Source organism: Copadichromis virginalis, linkage group LG1, assembly GCF_057382275.1.
Source record: "Copadichromis virginalis isolate Kocher_CV1m ecotype Utaka linkage group LG1, C_Virginalis_male_GT1.1, whole genome shotgun sequence".
NCBI lineage: Eukaryota > Metazoa > Chordata > Actinopteri > Cichliformes > Cichlidae > Copadichromis > Copadichromis virginalis.
The window spans coordinates 34,610,554-34,632,624 of NC_140618.1; the positions used below are offsets into that span (position 1 = coordinate 34,610,554).

The 22,071-nt window shown below is 42.0% G+C and overlaps 1 protein-coding gene across 1 annotated transcript; it reads right to left on the bottom strand.

Annotated features, from left to right (window-relative positions):
• Positions 1–275: 275 nt before the first annotated feature.
• slc6a5 (solute carrier family 6 member 5) lies at positions 276–20,622 on the bottom strand. Its single transcript, XM_085460635.1, has 15 exons — positions 19,864–20,622; positions 18,006–18,156; positions 17,377–17,508; positions 17,036–17,209; positions 15,445–15,595; positions 14,417–14,549; positions 13,332–13,466; positions 13,124–13,227; positions 12,075–12,199; positions 11,819–11,931; positions 5,713–5,844; positions 5,327–5,426; positions 4,022–4,122; positions 2,849–3,016; positions 276–1,645 (listed from the first exon to the last, which is right to left on the bottom strand). The coding sequence occupies exons 1-15, from the start codon at positions 20,314–20,316 to the stop codon at positions 1,490–1,492; spliced, it is 2,328 nt and encodes a 775-aa protein (XP_085316761.1). The 5' UTR covers positions 20,317–20,622; the 3' UTR covers positions 276–1,489.
• Positions 20,623–22,071: the final 1,449 nt, after the last annotated feature.

A 22,071-nucleotide genomic window follows, 5' to 3' on the forward strand; every position in this document is an offset into this window, starting at 1 on the left:
AATGCGAGTCCCTGTCTTGCTACCTCTATCACTGCTATATATATATATATATATTTTTTTTTATATATATATATATATATATATATATATATACATATATATATATATATATATATATATATATATATATATATATACATATATATATATATATATATATATATATACATATATATACATATATATATATATATATATATATATATATACATATATATACATATATATATATATATATATATATATATATATATATATATATATATATATATATATATATATATATATATTACACTGTTACTCTACTGATGCGATGTATATTGGAAAGAAGGTTTCGTCAGCTGGCTTAGCACTTTCACAAATACACGTCTAAAATATATGCACAAATAGCGACTACTAGGTTTTCAGACCTTAGAAGGTTAAATGGCCACGTTATCACCTTCTAGAGGAAGGCTAGACTACTCCTACGTTAGGAATGTGCTACTTTAAATTCTAGGACAATACAGCAGGAATACAACTTAATAAATAGACAAAGAGAGAGGGTATCACAAATGGTCCCTCGGGTTCAGAATGAAAAATAAACCCAAGTTTGTACCATACTGTAGAGTCATCTGAGGCCAAAGTGTATCTACGGAAAGTAGTAATCAGGATGCATTCGCTACTCTACCGGGATGTAAGAGGCACAAATTGCAGATCTTATAATCTATTTTTGACAAAGCAATAGCGACTGAGTGGAAGCCCATATGAATATACATATATACTGCTGGATAGGAACAAAATGTGATAACAGAGCAAATTGTGGTTTTTTTTTTCTTTCCAGGCAGTTGATATTATTTGTATTGCCGATGGAATTTTGTACACAGATGGAACCAAACAAAGATCCCCACTGAGCTCGTTGTGCCGTTTTTTGTTTTTGGGGGGTTTTTTTCTCTGTCGCTCAATTTTCTTTTTGTTTTCCTGTGTCTGCTTGCACCAAGATGATTCATTATCTGTACACACGAATTTGATGGCACGCACATACACTTAAACTCACGCGCGCACACACAGAGAAATACACACAACTCCATAGGGAGCAACTAGGGTGAGTCTAATATTGCAAGTGCAGTCTGAGCTGTGTCATTTTATGACACAATTTTTCTCTTGGAATAAAGATCCCTGGGAAGGGTTCTGGAGTAATCAGCGGTCATGTGTGGGAGGCAATGGTAGCCCATTAAGAGTGTACAAAGCAGCAGTGGAAGAGTAGACTCCACTTGGGCAGCTACTCCTCCCTGAGAGAAGAAAGGACATGATGCAGACATAAAGGAAGAAGAGAAGGAGCTTGTTTCCACATCCACGATAAAGCAAAGAAGACAAGAAGCAAAGAAGGCTTAAGTACAGAGCAGGAGAGAGAGAGAAGGGAGAAGACGTGGGGATGGAGACGATTCCCACCACCCACCAGTGCCTCCTACAGGGCTTGGAAGTGGTGGATGTGGTGCTGTCAGGATGGCTGCTACTGGTAAGAACCAAGCTGGAAGTCCTTGGGGGGCAGCTTGAGGCCCAGGGAGCTGGTTCCCAGTGGGTCGATCATGTTCTGGTAGCGTTCTCCACGGTGCTTCATCAGGAAAGGACCCCAGTCAGGCTGAGGGGAGCAGACCAGCTTCAGGCGCTGCATGACAACAGGAAACACAGAGCACTTACAGGTAGCGATAATACATGAACTGCTCTCTTTAACAAATGCTGGCCTCTTGTTAAATTACATTTTTTTTGGCTTTTGCCCTGACTTTTAACACATTGATAAAGCTACTTCTTGCACATTTAACATGTCCATAAATATTCACAGCCTTTGCTCAATACTTTGTTGATGCACCTTTGGCAGGAAGTACAGCCTCAAATTTTTCTGAGTATGATTCTAAAAGCTTTGCACACATATTTTTTGTTCTTCTTCTTTGCAGAACCTGGTTGGATGGGGGAGCATCGGTGCACAGCCATTTTCTGATCTCTCAAGAGGTGTTCATTCAAAGACATTCATAGAGTGGTCCTGAAGCCAATCTTTTGTTATCTTGGCTGCGTGTTGGGGTTCACTATTATTTTGGAAAATGAGCCTTCGCCTCAGTTAATGAGATGGGACCAAGAACTACATGTGGACAGGTGTGTACCTTTCCAAATCATGTCCAATCAACTGAATTACCACAGCTGGACTTCAGTCAAGTTGTAGAAACATCTGAAAGATCAGCGGTGGAAACAGGAAGGACCCGAGCTCAATTTTGAGTGTCATGGCAAAGGCTGTGAAGATTTGTGTATGTGCTTCATTTTGTTTGATTTTTAATAAATTTGCAAAAATTTCAAGCAAACTTTTTGACTTTGTCACTATGGGGCATTGTGTGCAGAATTTCGAGGTGAAAAAGGATTTGACACTGTGATGATTACGCGTTAATTATGATCAAGAAAAGCAAAGCAAATCAAATGTAGCGTTAGAGGTGTGTGATAGAGGCTGCTGTCAGATACAGAGCGCACAAAGATGTTAGACCAGAAAGGCCCGTTCGTCATCATCATCATCCATTAATCAAAGCATTTTAAAGAGACCCACAAGACTCCCAGAAAAAATGTTCAAATTAATACTCAGCCTGCAGCCTTCCTCTCTCTGCTAATGAGCGAAGGATGAGACTATTGATTTCCTCGACAGTGCGCGCGCCTGTGTGTGTGTGTGTGTGTGTGTGTGTGTGTGTGTGTGTGTGTGTGTGTGTGTGTGTGTGTGTGTGTGTGCGTGAGAGAGAAAGAGAAAGAGAAAGAGACAAAGATGCATGTGGGACAGTGTGTGCGTAGCAGACAAACCCAAAACATTACGTGACAGTTTTATCACAATTATTACCTCGATGATGGTGCCGGGGGCCAGGTGCATCTTAATGACGAACATGATGGGGATCCAGATTACAGAGCAGATGACCATGAGCCAGCCCATAACCATGGACCAGGTGGGGTAGGTGTAGTCCTCATATGTCATCACCTTCCACTGGTAGAGACTCAGCCCCAGGATGCCCTGCACACGCCCGGAAATCCGAGAAACATTTGTTAGATGAAATGTCACAGCACGGTATTTCAACTGCTGTTACCTGATGCTGCTCAACTGTGCAGTGATTGTCAGCACTGACTGGTATGGACTGTGTAGTAGCTTAACTGCACTGACCTCAGGGTCCAAGGCTAAAACTTTGTCTGCTGTTCTATATCAATGAGAAAATTAGATCTTTAGTTGTATTATATGCAGAGAGTACAAAAACAGGAAAGGCAGGAGTGGGTCGGGGGGGTGGAAAAAGTATAAAAAAGTGAATTTGGTTTGAAAGGATTAGAATAAGACCAAAAGGAATACAAACAGAGAAAAGATGGCAGACAGAACTAGGTTAGCCGGAGGCTGTGCATCAATGAGCTCCCGGAGGAAATGTGATCTCGAGAGAGAGAGAGAGAGAGAGAGCAGCAAGATGGCCAGCCGCCTCGACTGCTGCTCCATTTGTCATCGTCACCTCTGCTTTGGAGGCACAGTAGTTTCCATTACGACTACTAACATTAATGCTGGCCAGTGTCCAGCTCTTACGTGCCTTTGTAGTGAACTTCGACTACACAGAATTCTACGTAAAGACTCTCAGCTTTACAGAGACAGGTTTCTTTGGAGATATGTGTATACTCTCTACTGATCATGTACATGTTCAGTGCAGATCAAACGCTGACACATTTGGAATTTGGCAGCTTCAGTTTTGAAATGACAATCAACGTGAGAACCTGTGATATGACAGGAATGTGAAGGAGGAAATAATTTTTCGATTTCTGAGTACAGGAGCAATTTCTCCTCTGTTCCTTTATGATTGCAAATCAATGAACTTGAAAGAAGACAGTGAAAATAGAGGCATTTTGGGCTGCACATGTTCATATGTGCCCATGTGTACGAGTGTCTGTGTGCGTGTGTGTGTGTGTGTGTGAGCGTGTGTGTGTGTGTGAGTGAGTGTGCGTGTATGCGCATACCAGGGAATGAGATGAGCAAAAACAAACATACCGTCAGAATGGTTGGAGTCACAAAGGCCCAGCACAGTCTCCAGAATCGGTTTGGCTGGAAACCAATCATCATTTCAATGTCCTCACAAAACCTCTGTAGGCCTGCAAAGGAAGAAGAAAAAAGAGAAGAAATAAAAGAAGAGAAATGGGTGGTTTCCAGAGAGAAGGCATGGAGTGTGACCTGGGTTTGATAACGTCCCTTTAAAAAAAAGGATCGGTAAATTCAATCTGTCCTTATGAGCACATGTGAATGCGTTTCTGTGGTCCCTGGAAAAAGTGAGTGAGCAGATGGCTTCATTCCTCTGCCTTTATTGACGGATAACTGTGAGTGACATGAAGTGGCAGAGTCACACAATCATTTCAATATGTCACCTGCACTGATGACAAACTGGAGGCGAGCTTTGCTTCTTGGTAACAGCCTTCTGATACACACCTGAGCTCTCTGCCTGTGTGTGTGACAGAGACTTGTGCATTACAACAGAGACTCCTAGTGGTCACCGCAGGATTAACAAGTGAGAATTCGTTTCCAGCACGAAGGAGCTTTGGACGATTGTCCCCTTTTGCAGATACGCATAATTGAGATGCAGAAACCCGTTATTTTAACTATGCTGTTCTTTTCAGTTTGATTTTTTTTTTCTTGTTAAAACTGCTACAGCCTGAAGATATTTTGATTTTATCTGTTTTACTATGACAAAGGATTTTAAGTTCAGGAATAGAAATGCCTCAAAAACCACCAACATTCTCTGCTGCACCCTGCACTGACAGTAATATTTTAGGGTCTCTCGGCTGATTATACAGTTTGGCCCTGCTGTCTGTGGAAATGTGTCACAGAAGCAAAGTCAAAGCAAAGAAATTACACACACAATATCAGATATCTAGATTTTCAGAAGAGAAAGGTATTCTTGCATTTATTATTCTATTATATGCATATGCCTCTCTGAACACACAATCAAACTGGCACTGGCTTTTTATGTAAGAAATACAAATGAAAAAAAAGTGGGTATAGGTATGTCACCTATTGGTTTGACTGAAAAAACAACAGACTTATAAAATAACAACTTGGCAACCGTAAGTTTGCCCAAAAGGCCATGAAATCATCAGAGAAGTATTCACTAGATCAAATTTAATCTGTCCTTATGATCTTATCTGTCTACATTTGCAACCAGAGCAGTCGCCCCCTATTGACCATTAAACAGAATGCAGATTAAAGGTACTGTCTGTGGAAAGAAAAAATCACAGCTGTGACTTCACATGCTGAACCTAGAGTGGCCTTAAAGTGAGCTTTCATGGCAGCTCGTGTACTTACCATAGAGGTACGAAATCCCCACCAGCTCAAAGATAGCAATGATGACCAAAGAATAGGAGGCCGCAAACGTGTCCACCAACTGGAGCATGTACATCCCACTCTGTAACAAACACACACACACACACACAGAAAATATTACAAAATCTATTCAGCCTTCATCCTGCAATGTCATCCCTCCTGTCACCCGACACTTGGATTTGTCCACGGTCACAACTTCCTTTTCATAAGACTCAGCCTACTGTTCCAATCATTGCACCTGACATCTGAAGGCCAGAACTTTGCTTGACATGCAGAAAAATTGGCATTGTATTCAAAGTCAGAGTCAGAGGGTGCAAGGAGAATGCTCAAGTATCCACTGTGAACCCAGAGTGCAGCAGAGCACATACCTCTGTGATCATGGGAAATCCCAGGATGAAGAAAGAGACGCAGCAGACCAGGGTGAAGATCGGCTTGTGTTTCCTCAGGTATTTGGGGTACTCATCTGACACAGAGGTGACTATGGTCTCGATGGTGGCAAACTGGGATGGAGATGAGAAGGGGGGAATATTAAAGAGAACTAGGGAGGAAATGTGTTTAACCATGGCAGATGTTTAATAAACACGTTGTTCAAACATTGCATTTGCTGAAAACAATCGCCAACTCTTTATGATTCCTATTTAATATTAATACTTTTGGCAACAGCTTACAGTAATCCTGCTTGGCTCCACTACAGAATCACTAACAATTGTCCACCCAGGCCAGGGCGTAGCAGCAATTCCACTAAATAAAAAGCCTCAAGTCAGCAAGTTTACCTCATCTGAATCCAAGCGGCCGCTGCTGTCATAACTTTAGCATCCAGCATTTGTCTTCGGTTCATCCAATAAACACATAATTTCATTTATTTCGCAAACAAATAAAGAACATTATTCTAACCCTGAGCAGAAGAACTTCTGAACTTGCTTCATTCATCCTGGCCGCTGTTTACATCCCGCCAGACGCGGATGCGCAAGCAGCTCAGTGCGCACTCGCAGATCAGATTCTCCACACGGAGCGGACATACCCGGACTCTCTCATCATTGCTCTTGGGGACTTTAACAAAGCCAATCTGAGCCATGAGCTTCCGAAATACAAACAGTATATTAAATGCCCGACCAGAGAGGAGAGGACATTGGACCACTGCTACAGCACGATCAGCGGGGCCTATCGCGCGGTGCCGCGCGCTTCACTCGGACTTTCTGACCACGTCATGATCCACCTAATCCCCGCGTACAGACAGAGGCTGAAGCTCTCCAAACCTGTCGTGAGGACCAAAAAACTGTGGAGCAACGAGGCTGTGGAGGAGCTTCGCACGTGTTTGGAGACCACAGACTGGGACACAATGAAGGCTGCTTCTAACAGCTTGGACGAGTTTACGGACACTGTCACCTCCTATATCCACTTCTGTGAGGACAGCATTGTGCCATCACGCACCAGGGTGAGTTATAACAATGACAAACCCTGGTTTACTCCTAAACTCAAAAAGCTGTGGCTGGAAAAGAGTAAGGCGTTCAGAAGCGGAGACAGGGACTGCTACAGAGAGGCCAAGTACAGGTTCACTAAGGAAGTGGACATTGCCAAACATCAGCACTCTGAGAAGATGCAGCAGCAGATCTCAGAGAATGACTCGGCCTCTGTGTGGAAAGGTTTTAGGAATATTACAAACTACAAGCCTAAAACCCCCCACTCCACTGATGACTTGCTCTTAGCCAACACCCTCAACGACTTCTACTGCCGTTTTGACGAGCCATCAGGCAGCCTTCACACCTCCAACGACCCCAACAATAGAGGCACTTTGGACACTCATTCCCCCACCTCTCCCCCCTCCATAGAGCCATCACCACCTTCAAACTGTTTACCTGCAACACCCGCCCCCTCACCCCACACAAAAGAGGATTTCACACCACCTCCTCCGACCACAACTCTTCATATTCATGAAGCAGATGTGAGGAAGCAGTTTAGGAGTCTGAATGCTCGGAAAGCTCCCGGCCCAGACGGTGTGTTTCCTGCCACCCTCAGACACTGTGCAAACGAGCTGGCCCCAGTGTTTTCTGGCATCTTCAACTCCTCACTGCAGGCATGTCATGTGCCTGCCTGCTTCAAGTCCTCTACCATAATCCCTGTCCCCAAGAAACCTAGGATCACTGGACTAAATGACTACAGACCCGTGGCTCTGACATCTGTGGTCATGAAGTCATTTGAGCGCCTAGTTCTCTCCCATCTCAAGACCCTCACGGCCCCCCTCCTGGACCCCCTGCAGTTTGCATATAGAGCCAACAGGTCTGTAGACGACGCCATCAACATGGCCCTACACTTCATCCTGCAGCATCTGGACTCCCCAGGAACCTACGCCAGGATCCTGTTTGTGGACTTCAGCTCTGCCTTCAACACCATCCTTCCAGACCATCTCCGAGGCAAGCTTTCCCAGATGAATGTGCCTGATCCCATCTGCCGGTGGATCACTGACTTCCTGACGGACAGGAAGCAGCACGTGAGGCTGGGAAAGAATGTCTCGGACTCCCGGACCATCAGCACCGGCTCCCCTCAGGGCTGTGTTCTTTCTCCTCTGCTCTTCTCCCTGTACACCAACTGCTGCACCTCCACCCACCAGTCTGTCAAGCTAATCAAGTTCGCAGATGACACCACCGTCATTGGGCTCATCTCTGACGGGGATGAGTCTGCCTACAGGAGGGAGGTTGAACGTCTGGTGTCTTGGTGCAGCCACAACAACCTGGTGCTGAATGCCCAGAAGACAGTGGAGATTATTGTGGACTTCAGGAAGCACACAGCCCCACTCCCCCCCATCATCCTGACTGACACCCCCATCACCTCTGTGGACTCATTCCGCTTCCTGGGTACCACTATCACCCAGGACCTGAAGTGGGAGCCCACCATCACCTCCGTCATCAAGAAAGCCCAGCAGAGGATGTACTTCCTGAGGCAGCTGAAGAAATTCAACCTGCCAACACGGACGATGATGCAATTCTACACTGCAATCATCGAGTCCATCCTCACCTCCTCCATCACCGTGTGGTACGCTGGAGCCACTATCAGGGACAAACAGAGACTGCAGCGTGTTGTGCGCTCTGCTGAGAAGGTGATTGGCTGCAGACTCCCATCTCTGCAGGACCTGTACACCTCCAGGACTCTGCGGCGTGCAGCCCGGATCTCAGCTGACCCTTCTCACCCTGGACACAGTCTGTTTGACCTGCTCCCCTCAGGCAGGAGGCTCCGGTCCATTCGCACCAGAACCTCTCGCCACAAGAACAGTTTCTTCCCCTCTGCTGTGGGACACATGAACAATAACCACATGATTGTCCCCGCCACTAACACATGACCCTACGCTGTGTCACTGCATCATTTCATGTCTGGCACTGATCACCACCTGCACTCATGTATATATCTTTCTACGTAGCACTCATAATTCTTATTCTCATGTATATATCTCATGTATATCTCATGCACATATCTTTCTTTCTACATAGCACTTTAATTCTTATTGTCTGCACTGAAGCACCGCAGCAATTTCCTAATGTTGTAAACCTCAACATCTGGCAATAAACCCATTCTGATTCTGATTCTGATTCTGAACATTATTCTAACCCTGAGCAGAAGAACTTCTGAAAACAAATAAGTATGAAGGATTTAGTTTACAATGGATAGACTTTGATAGGATGAGCCTGTCTAGAGAATTGCAAATGTAACATGATGGTAAAAGGGACTCGGAACCCAGAGGACAGCAGCGGATGAATACATAAACATGAAAATTGAGCGAGGGTTGTATAGTGTGTGCGTATGCATAAGTTTATTGTAGAAATGGCGCTGCCATCAAGCTATCTGTCACTTCCCCACTTCTTCCTTTTCCTCCTGAGCTCCCAAAACTAATTTCCCGTCAACATCCCAAGCCTATTACTGCTGAGCTGCGTTCCACGACAAAACCACAGCAGCAGCACTCTCCTCTGTGCTGCTGCTGCCAAGGCAAAGTAACATCATCATTTACTGTTACTGTTTACTTGTGTCTTAATGCACCACTGTGCCCTCTGCTCCTCTGCTCAGCTCAGGAGCATCACAATGCACTTGAAGGAGTTTGTGTTTTATCAGGAACTGTTTACCCAGGATCATGGCGGGAGGTGCTCTGGACTTTAAAAACATCCCGAAGACGAAAAGTGTTTGTTCGCTGAAGCTGCGTGAGGCATAACTCAGCGCAGTAACCGATATCATGGCTAGTGGGTCCAAATGAAACCGTTTTGGGTTCTTTTAGGAAAACATAGTGCTGACATGGAGCAATAATATAGTCCGTTTGAAGTTTTTCAGTATACTTGTCTTTCACTTTTACATTTATGGATCTGCTAGTGGAATTATTGTTTTGACATTAGAAGAATTAAAACAATTTCCAAATACAAATTGTAAATGATATCTAAAGTAAGTAAATGTTACAATAGATCAATATCATAGACAGATATATAGTTTAAAATGAAAACCTTATAGGTTTTTTGTTTACTGTAATTCCTTTTTAAAATGTAAAGGCACAGGCCACTTTGTAAGCTATTGCTTTTTGACACAAAAATCTAACCATCCAATCATGTGGCAACAACTGTTCAAAACAACCTGCGGAAGTTCAAACCTAGTGATGCTGACGCTGAATGAAGCTGTCATGTTAAAATCTCTGAGAAATGTTTCCAGCAACTTGTTGAATTCATGAAAAATTAAAGCAGTCCTGAAGGGAAAAGGGGCCCAAAACTGATGTACTGCATTTTGAGTAAAATGCAAATGAAAAATATAAAAACAATGGTTTATTTACACGCTTAATTAATCATTAAGGAAAATAAGCTTGGTATGAACTGAAAGTATACTAATCAATTCAGTATTATTTGGTCAGCTTCCATTAAATGTAATGTTTTACATTATCCACTGAGAATTTTGGACATAAACATTTTTAGTGTAGAATAGCTTCCTGAAAATGAATTATATCTTAAATCTGTGCAGTTATTGTTGGTATTCTCCACACTCCATATGCTCAAACTGCAGCTGGAGTGGTTTTATTAATATTACGATTGATCTTTCCATCATTTCTGTGATGGAATGGTTAACAAAATGAATTCTTATCACCCACAGTGTAAAGCACTGTGTTCACATATCACATTTGATTGTTGTTTTTACTTCCTGATGTTGCTCCAAGACTTTAAGGTCAACCTAGTTTCACTCACTCCAATCACACAGACTCCCCTCTGTTCAAGTACCTGGAGAGCTCAGGCACTTCAGGTGAAATCAGTCACAGCGGGTGCTGTGCATTTGTAATTATGTTAATTGGGTCAATGTGTGCAGTGTGCAGTGTTTATACATCAGCTACCAAACCCAAATGTTAACCTCGGAGCAAACAAAAGTCAAGAGACTCGTGTTTCTGACTGTCACAAACTTTGAGATCTTCAGCAAAATTAAAACAAAGTGGGCCTGAATACCTACCACAGCAGAAACAGATCATTTACCTGACAGACCAACGTCTCACGACACCTCGTTTACAAACACATTACACATTAAAAATGAACACTGGCATCAAGGTCGAGATTGGTTTCCCTAATCTTGACCCTTGAACGAAACAACCTCCCCTCACTGCGCTTTTTATTCATATTTTTTATATTAATTATTGCTTGAAAATGTTTACAATTATCCCCAACTCTGCACTTCACAGAGCTTTTTAGCCATTATCAGCTCATTTTTTCATTTTATGTTTTAAGTGACACACAACTGGACTATACAAGCTTTGGCAGAAAGAGACTACTAAATATTCCTTTTGTATTTATAAGTTATATTCGTTAATAAAGAAAATCAAACTTTGTGCTCCTCGTTTGTGCTTGTAATTTAAAAAAAAACGAATATTTTAACATTCTTGTAATCTTGCTCAGAAGTGAGAGTGTCACTTTTTCTTAAATACGTGTTGCCCTCAAGCCTTTTCTCCTCATTTCTCCTTCTTGCCTCCATCTCAGTTGGGACGCACTAAGATGTGAGGAAACAGGGCGAGGAAGACAATCAAAGACGAACACACTGAGAGATGAGGTGAGAGATGTTTCTCTCAAGCACAAGAACAAGATCATCTCATCCTCTACGCAAACACTGTGGTGGACAAGAGGGTGATGATTGGTTTCATAGGTAGTGTGGAGCTCTTCTGCCACCAACTGGCTAAAAAAAAAAGGAAACTCTTTTCTTGTTTGCATGTCTTGCTCAGATTCGGGTAAGAAGACTGACATCATCTTTAGCAGATGGAGAGCTTGTGCAGGATTTTACTCCAGCAGTAGAGCAAAGACTAAAAGTGATGTTTCATGTTCTTTAACATGTAAGTTCAAATAGAGTTACTTAAAAGTCATTTTATGGGCAAATTGTTTGCCTGTTTCCAGCTATAACTTCCAAATGCCATAGCTCATATTTAAACTTGGAACTTGATTTTTTTTTTCATTAGTATTAAGAGGATGTAAAGGTTACCATAGTATCCAGGCCAAGGGTCAGGAGCATAAGGAAAAAGATGATTGCCCAGAAAGGAGACAGGGGAAGTCTGGTCAGAGCCTCTGGATACACCACGAAAGCTATACCTGGACCTAACACACACACACACACACACACACAGACAAACATATATACTACATGTATGGTATTTCAATAGGAATACATAGACACTGTCTCAAGTGCAGATAAAAGCGGTGCTGACCTCATGCTACTGCCGGCCAGTTTGGGAGCTTACCTTCATCAGCCACCTTCTCTATTGGCACCTTTAACTCATGTGCCATAAAACCAATGACAGAGAAGATGACAAACCCAGCAAATATACTGGTGGCGCTGTTTGTGCATGTCACTATGATAGTGTCCCTGCAATGAAAAGGAAAACAAGAAGAGAAAGGAGAAACGTGAAGTGAGCAAATATATTTGTTGTGACTTCAAGAGTTTTTAAGTATTTAAAACATAGAAATATGAATATGAAAACTGTCCAGTGGTGCCAAAGTCCTTCTAGAACCAGGTCTCGGGATGAGGAAGCCATCTTGCAACGTCTCTTGGCACTTATTTGGGCGGTTATTTTGAAGCATTGCCTAAATTCATTTGAATTAAAATGATCACTGGAACATAAAAATCTCATTACCATCGAGTCAAATTGGATTTTTTGTTTATTAATGTTTGCCAACTTTGCCACAGAGTAATGATTTGAAAAGCTTTTCATAAGAAGTCAAACTTCTTTCACCATCTTTACGGCAACTGAATTCTCAAACATTTCATCGATCTGAGTGTCACATCCCTCTGATAATGTCTCTGATGCTCTCATACTTAGAGCCCTGTCTTGTGTACAACATTTAAAAAACACAATTGGCAAATATATAATAGTGGATAATACTACTAAGCTTTCATTTATAGTAATGAACCATGTGTATATTCAGTTAATGTGCAGATATTGTGACTGCATGGAGTAAATATATATATATATATATATATATATATATATATATATATATATATATATATATATATATATATATTTCTTGTGAATCAAAAAAGTTTCACACATTTAGGCTTTTGCATTTTTTTTTCTTCAAATGCTGTGGATTACTTTAGCGATAAAACAAAGCACAGGAAGAACAAATTGAGAGAAAATGAAAGAAACAGCTTGCTGCAAAAAGTCACATTTATTACTGACATTTCATCCTACCAGACATTCAGACACATTCAGACATAGCGTCATGCATCTGTGGTGACAGGTGGAATTTGTCTGCCAGAAGCATAGTTTACCTTTTATGTGTTTACCTGTAGCAGTTATTGTGGAACTTATTGTAAGAAGACAGCGTGATGAGGCCGCCCCAAGCAGCCGACAGGGAGAAGAAGATCTGAGTGGCAGCGTCTTTCCACACCTGAGGGAGAGAGGAGCAGCTGCAGGAGAAGGGCAAGAACTGGAAGGCCTCTTTTCTGTCTGTACTTTAGTGTTTGTAGAATTCAGTGAGGAAATTCTGGTTACCTTTGCATCATTTAGTTTCTCCCATTTTGGTGTGATAAAGTAGAGGATGCCGTCAGCCGCACCGGGGAGGGTCACTCCTCTGATCAGGAGGATGACGAGCACCACGTAAGGGAACGTGGCGGTGAAATACACCACCTAATGAGAAAAGAAAAGAAATGAGCAACATCAGCACACACACACACATGCAAAGATAAAACAGTTTTTTTCATAAAACGGTCAAAGTCAGTAAACTTTGTAAGATCATTTATATCCCTCTCTTTGTGTGTGGACTTTTAAACATTTAGTTTTTCAAGAGTTAGCTGTTTCTCATCAAAAAAAAACACTATTATTAACATATATATTAGGATTATATTAGGATCACTTTTGATCCAGATTGTGGTGCAAACAGGAATTTGTACACTAAAAAAATCCCAAGTTTACAATTATTACAGAAAAACCTCTGACACAGGCCTGAAGCTCCACTCCACAGTGACAGGCTTATGTGTGCTGCAGCTCATCTCTATGTCCACCAGAGGGCACCACAATACAACAATCGCAACTTTATTCAGTTTCTGGGTGTTGTTTTGGTCTGAGACCATAAGACTGTCTTTTTAAAGCAGCTCTAACATTCACCTGGGCTTGAACAGCATTTTATATATTTATAAATTATATATTTATGTATTTATTTTTTCCTTCTTTTGCTTTCTTTAAACTAAGAAAATAGCTTTCAGTTATTTTAAGTAACATTTAAGTATTTCTTACGAGAGAAAAAAACTCAAACACGGAGTTTAAAAGAATCGCTGTGAAGTAGATAATTTATTAAACACAATATAATGCACTTGTTTTGCGTTTCTCTAGACTCTGGGTATTTGCATATGAAATTTTTCTTGGAAATAAACTCAGATCTGCGTTATTTTTACATTTTTGGAAATGACATTTTTTCCTCATAAAAGGTTGTGTGTCACATACTTCATCACTAGGTGGCGATATTATCATTAAAGGGAACGCAATCAAAGGAAAACTAATAGCAGCATGTCTTCTGAGCTTCAAACTTCAAGCAGAAAGACATCGGAAGGCAGGTTTTAGTTTTGTTTTTAGTTTGTTACCTTTCCCGATGACTTGATTCCTTTGGCTAAAGAGGCGTAGACAATGAGCCAGGCCAAGAAGAGACAGCCGGCCAGAGGCCAGCGGATGTCTCCTGGATATTCAATCCCTTTGGAAATGTGCAGCACATTGTACCTGCAGGTGTTATTCAAACAGAAAGGTTAAGTCTAAAAAACAAAAAACAATGCAGATCAAAAGTTCATGCTGACACTTTTTGTTTTTGTTTGTTTGTTTGTTTGTTTTTTCATTTTGCCGAGTCATTTATTACAGAGTCCCAAACATGTCAGAGGGTCTGCCAGAGATGTAAGATTTATGTAAGTTGTTTTTTTTTTGCCCAACTTTTGACACAAATCTCCATAAATCATCATTAATTATATATTGCGAGGATAGCCTCGTTGTGTTTAAAGATATTAAGCTGAATGAGTGCAATAAGAGAGAACTACAAAGTCTCTGTACAGTTTTTTCCTTGTATATGGAAAACAGTACGATTACCCCACTCCGGACTTGATTTCTTTCCTTCTGCTTTTTCTGTCTTTATATTGTTGTTAAAGTGTACATAAACATGTTTTCATAAAATGCTGCAGGACTTTTTTTTTATTATTATTGTGCTGTACTTTTTTGTACATTTTTGAGATTATTTTTGCAGTGTTTTACGTGAATATCTCCTATGTGGGTGATTTTGTGGGGTATGAAATTAAAAGATTAATTTGTGGCTTCAGGCAACTATCTGGACATGTACTTGTGTGTTGTCACATTAAAAGGAAATGCAAAATATAAAACAAGAAGATATAAAACTAGAATTATTAGGAATAAACCTTATCTAAGTGTCCATGAACTTTTTACTGAAGCAAAATGATCACTTTTTTGATGGCTTGAGAACTGCAGAGAATGGTTTTAAAAAAATATCAGATTCTGTCTTTCATCCAGTCATAAATGTATTTATTTTTTTTTTAAATCTGGCTAAAAGTGTATAGATCTTTTTTTCAGGAATTGAAAACAACATTTTATTTTGGCCAGAGGATTCACTCACTTGAAGTATTCCTCGCTGGGGCTGACATATGTCTTGTTTCCATCCATACTCATGTTTAGCAGCTTTGTCAGGTTTCCCGCTGTGTTTGCCAACGTGCAGAAAGTGGAGTTCTTGATGGACGTGATGTTTCTGTCCCGCAGGATGCATGAGTCTGTTCCAATCAGAAATCAATACACGTCAGCTTGGAGAGGCTGGCAGAGAGCTGCTGTGGGACACAACTTACTGCCCGCTCAGGTACACACTCTGAATTGGGGTGAAGAGATGGATGTGAGTAAGAAGTGGGAGGAAAAGGCCAGATGGATACAATGTACAGTGTAGTGTAGCCTCACTGGAAACTTCTTCCACTTGTATTTGTTAAAATCCTGCACTGCTGAATATGATTAAATAAATGTTTCTGAGCCCTGTTCTCACTATTTATATTTTTTTTTCATGCAAACAAGGTAGACAGAAGTAGGTTTAAGCTTTTTATATGACTCTATTTTCAGTCATTTCAAGCTTATATTAACTGGGCCTTAATGATTCAGGACGTTTTTTTAATTGCGCTTTGCACACTTGTGCAACTCGTTGTTGTTTTTTGTTGTTGTTGTTGTTGTTGTTTGTTCGTTTTTTGGAGGGGGGCACTCAGTGGACAACATGCGATGACATGACATGAATCCTTTATGACCCTAGGCCACAAATATAGCTTTAAAAATTACATTGTAGTGTAATATTACTCCATATACATATTTTAATATATCCACATCTCTTTGGCATAAAAGGGAAACATTAAAGTATGCATATAACAGATTATTTTTGCAGAGCTTGTGCATTGCATTGCAAACCTGTTCAGACCTCGCTCACCCACACGATAAAATCATATATGTAAACACATTAACATACGTCAGGCTACATAGTTCACGTTTTTGCTCCCTCTTGTCTGCTTCATCATTCAAAAGACGCAGACATGCAGACCCGAATAGGCCTTCCCGTTTCATCCAGCAGGGGTCAGTCTCGGGCTCACTGCAGCACTGCAGCAGCTCAGCCTGTACAGTAAATTTGTCAAGCAAGCAGTTTTTGTGCTGAATTCACAGAATCGCTAAAGGCAAATATTACACAAAGTGAAGCCTCTTTCGACTTTTATTCGATGCAAATCGACGCCAAGACGCCTTCGATTCTCCGCTTTTATGTTTTCTTTGCTAAAACATAATTTTATCCACAGTTTAATTCAGTGTCAGACCACTAACAGGCTGCTTCTGCCCCATGCTGCAGCTTTAAAACATGAAGCAATGCTTTAATCTGACAGAATCACACAAAAGAATAATCGAAGATATAAATATAGCGTGTTTCAGGTGGGATTTTATCTCCCTGGGGCCTTCATCCCCTACTTTACTGGTCTCTAACAATCCAACCGGATCATATAGAAAACAAACTGGGTGCTCTTAAGTTTAAGTATTTTTCAGAGTGAAACGCCGCAGAGATCACAGGTCAGTATTCATTATACTGCAGGACACCTTAGCTGAGGGAGGCATGACGCATTGCGTATTGTGGAGAGTGGGGTGCTTTTCTAGTGTGTGTGTGTGTGTGTATGTGTGTGTGAAGGTGTGTGTCTTACCTAACAGCAGCATGTCTTTGTCCTTACATTCCACCGTGTTCCACTCATTCCTACAGTTAGCCCATGGCAGTGAGCCCTTCAACGAAGCGAACAGGTAGTACAGTGTCCAGCACATTATAATATTATAGTATATGGCTATCAAGACAGATATTATCAACATGGCAATCCCGCAACCTAAAATAAATAAATGAGACGAAATAGATAAATTACTCTTAAGGAAAGTGGAGAACTCGTGATTATAAAATGTATTTATTTTTTATTTGGGTTTTATATGTTTATTTCTTTTTTATTTCTTTTTTTAAAATTATATTTCTTAAAGATGAGGAGATGGGCCAGTTTACCTTGCAGAGCGGGGATGCATTTCCACACTGACACTGGCCCTTGGCTTGCAAACTGGCCGAGGGAAACCTCCAACAAAAAGATTGGGATCCCAGCGATGCCCAGCATGGTCAGGTAGGGGATCAAAAAAGCTCCTGCGGGGAATTAAAGACCAGGCTACAGAGCGGAGTTTCAGAAGCACCAAAGTCTGAACCTAACTATGGAATAAAGTGAAAATCATCAAACGTGAAGTGTGTACTTGGCTGCTTCTAAAAAAAAAACATTCGGCATATGGGGAAAAACATACGGCAGCTTTTAATGACTTCTGCAACATTTAAGGATATTATTTGATAATAACTCCTATATAAAGCAGTTATAACAAGGACAAGAATGCCAGTTAAAATAATGAGAGTCGATTTTGCTTGCGATGCAAGCACATTATATCTGCGCACCACCAGAGGAAATCCCAGCACTATAACCTATTTTTTAATTCATTTTCAACATAGTTCTCTTAGCATTCGCATGCTTACAGGCCTAACAGGATAAAGGAATGAATGGGGCTAATTCCGGCCTTGACTGAAATTTTTATTTTATTATTTAAAACACACACACACACACACACACACACACACACACACACATAAAGTCTTACCTCCCCCGTTTTGGAAGGCAAGATAAGGAAACCTCCACACGTTTCCCAGTCCCACTGCATAGCCAACCATGGACAGAATAAAATCCAGTTTATTAGACCAGTTTCCTCTGGCCTTATTCTCATCTCCCCCTTCGTCATCATCTTCGTTAACCTGAGGGGGGAAAACACTGAGTCTCTAAAATGTTTTGAAAAAGTAATAATAATCTTTTTTTTTTTTTTTTTAAAGCTAAGTGTAACCACAAGAAGAAGCACTCAGGCTAACTCATCTCCCATCAACAAAAAGCATTCTCTAGTTTAAAAACAAATTATAAATACATAATTAAAAAGAGTAACTCATCATTCTGGTGGGAATTGTCCTTTACAGACAATAATATTACATGCTCACTGATCAAAGCGCGTTTTTTCCACATTCATCATGCTGACTGAAAATCTGGAACATTTTTATTTACAAAATGTTGACGAATCCGATCCAAAACACTTTTTTTTGGGCCATCTACATTTTGTTCACTGTGTTCGTTATGTTTTAATTTTGTTCCGTTTTACACACGACAATCAGAATTCCATAGCGGCTCTCAAAGCTTACACACGTAACTCGTCTCATCCTCTGCTACGCTTAAGGGCCGTTACCTCCACCAAACCGCTGGAAATCTTCGTGGAATTTCATGCGGAGATTAAAAACATTTCCTGAGGATCGATTCAGGAGAACTTTTTTTTTTTTTTTTACACAGCAGAACCTCATTTATCAGATTCAGGAAATAGACTGTGTTGAATATATAGATTCCGATTCACAAACATTGCGCTGCATGGGAATGTGTCTGTGTGTCTGCTTCTGTAAGTGTGAGCGTGTGAAATGGTAGGGGTGGTGGGGGATGCCCTCCTGGGGATTGGAAACAATCCGCAGTCTCCTGTAATACAGCGCTGTCTATCAGCCGGATAACACCTGGGCTTTTGGGCCATACCAAGTGTGGGCAGGGAACACCGAGAATACCGCGAGAGTATGATTCAGTTCTCTTTTTTTCATTAACCATGTTATCACCACCAAGCACAAATCAAGTTTAGAATTGTAACTAAAATAATAAGAAAAATAAAAAACACCGGAAACAGCCATAGGTTTATGTCTAAAGGGGCGATCTAATCGTGAATAAACAAAACAGCCCAGTGTGCGCGCTTTGTTTTCCTCATGTTTAGCTGACATAAGCGGTTTTTAAAGTTTTGATCAGACACCGCAGACTGCTGCAGAGCATCAGAACAGACGCTGCGCAAATCAAGGACAGCAAATAGCTCAGGGTCCACCCAAATTACAACACATGCGTGATTCAACCCGGTATCACTGCGAAGAGGTTCACCATAGTCTGTTACACCTGTGGGCGTTCCGCGCGCTTACAATCTTTGCATACGCTGAATGAACCACTCTCACTCCCAATACAGGCTTTCCCGAACCGGTGCATGAAAGAAAAATAACTAAATAAAGACCACGAACTATGTATCAGACAATACTGTTTAAGCATCCCGACAACGAACCCACGGTCTGTCCTCACAATGACGGTTCCCTCTTAAGATCCACTTTTAAAGAATCCTCTGATTCAGCTCAGAAGTTCTGGGGCTACAAATGAACAGCTTAACACGTCCGTCACAAATCAATGCCTGGGGTAGCTACCACATTTTTTTAGAGTTCCACAGATTGTTATTCACAGCAGAGATATTACTAAAGGTCTGCGTGGCACTGTCCCCCTGTTTGGAGGCAGCAGGTTAATCCAGTCAGCTCTCCGATCAGCCACGAGCGGAAACACATCCACACCGCACCTGCCTCCACAGCGGCCGCCCTCCGTTAAGGTAACGGTTCATTTAGCTGACTTACCCCCGCCACGGTTCCAGGCTGAACAGACGTGTTCCCATCTGTTCCCAGTATGATGGTGGTCTGGCTCATAGACGTCCAGTTGCCTGCGGTGTTGTTCTGCTCAGCGGTGGCCCGGAGCGGGTCGCCGTACTGGGCGGACCCCCCGCGGGCCGAACCGATGGAATCCTTCCTCAAGGCCGAATTAACGGCAACGGATCCGGGGACGGCCGGCGGGGTGTTTTTAAACGTCCCGTATTCTTTATTGCTGTCCGGTTCCCCCGGTTTATTTTCCGCGGGACAAAAAGTGTTGCGCTCGTTACAAGGAGGCGGCGGCTGAGGCGCCGGGTGATGGCGAGGAGTGGACGGCGGGCACGCTGCCGTGTTGTCCGGTTTGTTTCCTGTAAGTCCCGCGGCTCCGTCGGACTGCTGCGCAGGGATGTAGCCGGTGGGAGCGCTGGCCGGTTGTTTGGCCATGTCTCTGTGGTCAGACAGATCCTGGAATATGGGAGCGACAGATCAGCGAGATAAAAGGAAAAAGCAGGGCAGAAACCATGAAACCAGCAGGCGTTTGCAGGCCATCGCTGCTCTGGGACTAAAAACAAACAAACAAACAAAAAATCATAATAAAAATTACGCTCTTTCCCTTTTCTGTTGTATGCTGTGGCTCTGGTCGCTCCATAGTTTCAGCTCAATGTCTGCCGGGTGTGTGTGTGTGTGTGTGTGTGTGTGTGTGTGTGTGTGTGTGTGTGTGTGTGTGTGTGTGTGTGTGTGTGTGTGTGTGTGTGGAGAAAGTGCTTCTTGTGCTTGTTGGAGGGAGGGGGTTGCTTTTGCTTCTCCGGTTCTCGCTTTCTGCAAGATTCTTTAATTTTACGCCCCATTTCCCCCCTCATGTCATTCAGCCACACACATCCACTGATTTTTATGGGCAATAGACAAGCTGCTGCGGGTCTCTCGGTGGCTTCGCTCTCCCCGCAGGCATGCAAGATCGCCGGCGTTACCAGCGGTGAGCAGACCACGGGCGTGGAATTACAAATGACTCCCCTGAAATGTAACTTGGGGGGGGGGGGGGGGGGCAACAGGAATAAATCCTTAAAAGAAAAGAAAAATTACTGACCGATTTGTTGTTTTCTTAGTTGTGTTTTTAGCGGGGGACTAACTACCTGGCTTCCGTTTAAGTCTGTAGAAAGCGAGTAAATTGAGAAAAAAAAAGGTTACAAAAATAGACATGATCAACCAAATGTTAACTTTCCCATTGAAATCTTTCTCTAAAAACGGAAATAAAGAAATAAAAAGGTTAGGTGACACAGAAGAGAAAAGGCGGTTAAAGTTTTTCAGTGTGAAACCACAGCTGCATTTCAGCACCACGGACAGCTCGAGCGCCTGAAAGCGTTAAACAGTGCCCCCCTGCAAGAAAAGTGCCAGATTAGCATAAAAACAGAAGAGAATACACTCAGATGACAGAGGATAGATAGATGAAACTGCAGGAGAATAGTTACACGAATTAGTTTGGAACACTTACCATTTTTTGCAGAGCTCTGCCAGCAGGCTGGAAACAGCTGTAAAGGAAAAAAAAACCCGATGAGGAGACGACTAGAAGCGGACTGGTTGTAGCTCCGCAAAGTACCAACTGCAAAGCTTTTCTATAGCTCCGTGGGAAAGAGTGGGGTTTGCGTCAGTGCAGAGCAAGGTGCCCTTCCTGTGACATTTTCTTGATAATAGGAGTTTGATAAATCATTGGCCTTGGATTCGGATTTTTAAAGGGACAACAGGAGAACAAGACGACGGGGGCGCGTGTGTGCGTGCGTGAATTGTCTGGTTACGCACGTTGAATGCGTGAGCGCCGGACAGAGCCTTCCAAAACCTGATTAATACACTTGTCTCTAAGGAAGTGTGGGATGTTTACACGCATGCAGGGGAGCGTCCCACTTGATCTCACGTGGCTTGTCTGGATAAAGATTTCCAGGTTTGGGTAATTATTGGGGGGAATTTGAATAGACTGGAGCGCACCGAGGCCTAAGTAATGTTTGCATTGTGCTGAGCCAGGATAAGCCAGTAGTTCCAATTAGCGTAGCAACATCAAATACTTTATTTTACAGAAAAGAAACTAAGACTGTGCCTTAAGCTGACAATCAAAGATGAGGGAGTTCTTTATAGTTATTCTCATAAATTCACATTCAACAATTACAATTAGACACACACACACACACACATTTTCAGAAGTTGTATGGG